Raw genomic sequence first — 3,457 nt, 5'->3', positions numbered from 1 at the left:
AGAGAATGTCAACAAACAAAGCAGACGACACAAATAGCTGGCCTCTACCAACCTGACAGTGCAATTGTCAGGTTACGACTTTCTGAAATCAGAAGTAAACGACATGACAACAAAAGACATCTAATAAATGTTCAAAGTTCAACTTCTAACTTACACCTAATAGTCAAACACCTCATTGAACAGACACATGAGGAAATGTATTAACGTAGGGCAGTTTTGACATACGCTGCTAATAAAGTTGACTTATGCGGTATTCGCACATGAATTCTTATGTGTGTGTATATATACCCTACGGTGACGTTTTGTGAAGTTGAGTGTTGGTGTTGTGTATCAAATCTGAGAATCCGAGGTCGTCGTCATAGTTTCACAATACATTGATTCGAACGAAACTCGTGATTTGCTTCCCCCCAAATATACATTTTGCGAACTCGCAACTTCATTATTCACTCTTCAGTCATCCTTACTACTTTCTCCGTGAATTTTTCTCAATTTGAAATTGACTGACAACTCCATGGTACAGCTGCCTCGCTCATCTCGCTTTTAAATAGCTCATCATGTCAGAATCTTACGGTAAGTTTCGTAAAACGAGTTGTGGTTGAATGACAAATATCAGCTTATCGCCTAAAGCTTACGTTTCAAGGTTAATGTTGTCTACGACGAAAACACAACACGCACAAGTGCGCAGAAGCCATTTAAATCGGTCAACACAATAAGAAACTTCTACTCTATGAACTAGTTTGCTTGTCTACTTAACTTACTCTATCGCCAGTTTTAAGCTTTTACATAACGACCTGTTTTGTGTTTCTGAATCTATTATTATTTTTGCCTCTGCTGACGTTAGAATTCATTCTTTCAGATTTTCTATTCAAATTCTTGGTGATTGGAAGTGCAGGTGCTGGAAAATCATGCATTTTGCATCAGTTCATTGAGAGTAAATGTAAGTTATAATTAATTACTTAAGCTCTCAGGCACGTCACTCCCATGACTATCTCAAGATGACTGAAATACTTAACTCTTATACATTCTATCCTGTTTTATAATTCCAGTCAAGGATAATAGCAGTCACACCATTGGAGTGGAGTTTGGTTCAAAAATCGTCAAGGTTGGTGGAAAATCTGTGAAATTACAGATATGGGACACAGCTGGACAGGAAAGATTCCGGTAAGCGAAAAGGGTAAATAGTTCAACTCTATCTAGTTTTGTTTTTTTACAAGAATTTTTATGTTTTTGTTTGATTGCGTGTGTGTAGGTCTGTAACTCGAAGCTACTACCGTGGTGCTGCAGGGGCCCTCCTAGTCTATGACATCACAAGCCGGGATTCATTTAATGCTCTGTCTAACTGGTTAAGAGATGCTCGTACTCTTGCTGGTCCCAATATTGTAATACTCCTTGTAGGAAACAAGAAGGATTTGGATTCAAAACGTGAAGTTACCTTTTTGGAAGCATCCAAGTTTGCTCAGGAAAATGGTAAAGGTTTATTACAAACTCATCTAAATCTAAACCTCTATCTCTTTCTCCATTTATATTAATCTAATCTTACCTTATCTTCCTCAAAGAACTCATCTTTCTGGAATCAAGTGCGAAAACTGGAGAGAATATAGAAGAGTCCTTTTTGAAATGCTCAAAGTCAATCCTCTCAAAGATTGAGACAGGTACTGAGTAATTGATTTGCATTTTTGTGATAAAATTGTTCTGCTCGAAAGCATTTAATTATCAGTTCATTTATTTCTTCAGGTGAGTTAGATCCAGAAAGGATTGGGTCTGGCATTCAGTATGGAGATCTGAGGCACCTCCAGACCAACACCACTCGACGGCAGCCTGACTGTGTCTGCAGAGCATTGTAGAGAGATCATGACAGATGGAAAGTTAATTAGCAGAAAAGTAAAAGAAAAATTCATATTTTTTTCTAAATTGTCTTATTGATCTTCAAATTAGCAGCAGTTTGAAAACGAAAATCCCCTACTGAAGTGTGTTGTGAGTACCATCGTTTAATCAGTTCAATGTGTTTCTCATTCTTGAAACTATTCAAACTGTCTCTTTGTGAATCACTTTTGTTTCCTTTTTGCTTTGTTTGTGTTTATCTCTCTCTTTCTTTCTTTTGCTTTTTTTATTATTATTTTTTTAAACTGTGACTGAGTATAAATATCTCATCAAGAATATCTTTTTGAATTTTTTGAATATTTTTTTTTTGACATTTTGAAAATGTTACATTATAAGAGAGAAGTGTCTGCCAGTTTATCTTTTATGAATAGTTGACTAATTGAAATCTTACTTTTAAAACTTGAAACAGTTATATACATTGGTATAGGTTCTTTATTGTGACCTTAGAGCTTGGAGTTTAGAATGTTTCTTACTAACACTGGTGGAACAGATTAAGGTAAACAGTGTACTGTTAGTCAATCTTAAGACCTTTCTGGCAGGATATTTCTGTAATGAGATCTGGATGGGCTGTGATATGGTTTTCTTCCATAATTATTCTAATACTTGATCATCATAATTTTAGTTAAGATTGGGAACTGAGTGCTCACATTATGTCACCTAAAGAAGGCAGTTTACTGTGTCTTGATTTGTGAGGAGAGTTTACAGGATTTAGGATTATGATGTAGAAAGGTATAATAATTAGTCATAATTTTGTGATGTTGTTGGTTAATTGTTGTTTTTTGTTTTCTTTGTGTGACCAGTTAGGATTTTTAAATGCTGGGTTAGACTGGCTGCGGTTGTCATTTGCTCAATATGTTCTTGGTAGAAATCGGCCAATCTCAAGCCTTGAAAATACACTAAAACATATCCAACAAATGACAATTGCAACGAGTCAAAACCCCGCACAAAAGTTATCTATCTATCCAAAAAGCTGACTGTAAATCATTGTTTATATAATCCCATCTACGTAAAGGGATGTAATACTCATTGCAGTTGTGACAACTGAGAAGTATGTGAACATCAGAATCCTTTTTGATCAATTGTTATATTTCTGAAAAAGTAGATGATGTAGTTATGTATGTTCTACAACTTTTGAAGGAGGAAGAAATTCTGTTCTTCATGGGGAATGCCATAAAAGCTGCTTCTCTGTTTCTCAGATATGTGTATGTTCTTACCGTTTTATTTTTGGTATGTTACTCATGCACAACTTGGCACATTTATCTAGGGTAATTTAGTCTAATCTGTTATTCTCGATAGACAGCATTATGTAAAGTCTTATGTCTGGAACTTAGGCCTTTTTTCTGTAGTTATACTGTACCACATGCAGGTTGGGTTTGCAAACTGTTGCTCACCATGGTGCCTTTCAAAGAGGCAGCACGCCCACTCACATGTGTGTGGTACAATATGACTTTGAAATAGTATGGGGGCCTATGTGGCACCCTGTATATTTCAAATCTACTTAACTGTGGGAATTTGAATCATTGTCATTAATAGATCTCACCTTTAATTTTGGTTTGTTTGGACCATTTATTTTCTT

The 3,457-nt window shown here is 35.7% G+C and overlaps 1 protein-coding gene across 1 annotated transcript; it reads left to right on the top strand.

The window, feature by feature from the left end:
• The first annotated feature begins 299 nt into the window (after positions 1-299).
• Positions 300-3,451, top strand: LOC113208714 (ras-related protein Rab-4B). Its single transcript, XM_052271200.1, has 6 exons — positions 300-570; positions 857-937; positions 1,047-1,161; positions 1,250-1,467; positions 1,557-1,652; positions 1,735-3,451. Exons 1-6 carry the CDS (start codon positions 555-557, stop codon positions 1,842-1,844), a joined length of 636 nt encoding a protein of 211 aa, XP_052127160.1. The 5' UTR covers positions 300-554; the 3' UTR covers positions 1,845-3,451.
• The last annotated feature ends 6 nt before the right edge of the window (positions 3,452-3,457 follow it).

This window comes from Frankliniella occidentalis, unplaced genomic scaffold (assembly GCF_000697945.3).
Source record: "Frankliniella occidentalis isolate FOCC.00 unplaced genomic scaffold, Focc_3.1 Scaffold153, whole genome shotgun sequence".
Classification (NCBI taxonomy): Eukaryota; Metazoa; Arthropoda; class Insecta; order Thysanoptera; family Thripidae; genus Frankliniella; species Frankliniella occidentalis.
The sequence above is the reverse complement of the archived record's forward strand: the minus strand, read 5'-3'. Positions and strand labels throughout refer to the sequence as shown.

Excerpts from the sequence above, each read along its gene's own strand:
- LOC113208714 (XM_052271200.1), top strand. Across the intron at positions 1,162-1,249 it reads GCTGGACAGGAAAGATTCCG|GTCTGTAACTCGAAGCTACT; the intron begins GTAAGCGAAAAG and ends GCGTGTGTGTAG. Across the intron at positions 1,468-1,556 it reads CAAGTTTGCTCAGGAAAATG|AACTCATCTTTCTGGAATCA; the intron begins GTAAAGGTTTAT and ends TCTTCCTCAAAG.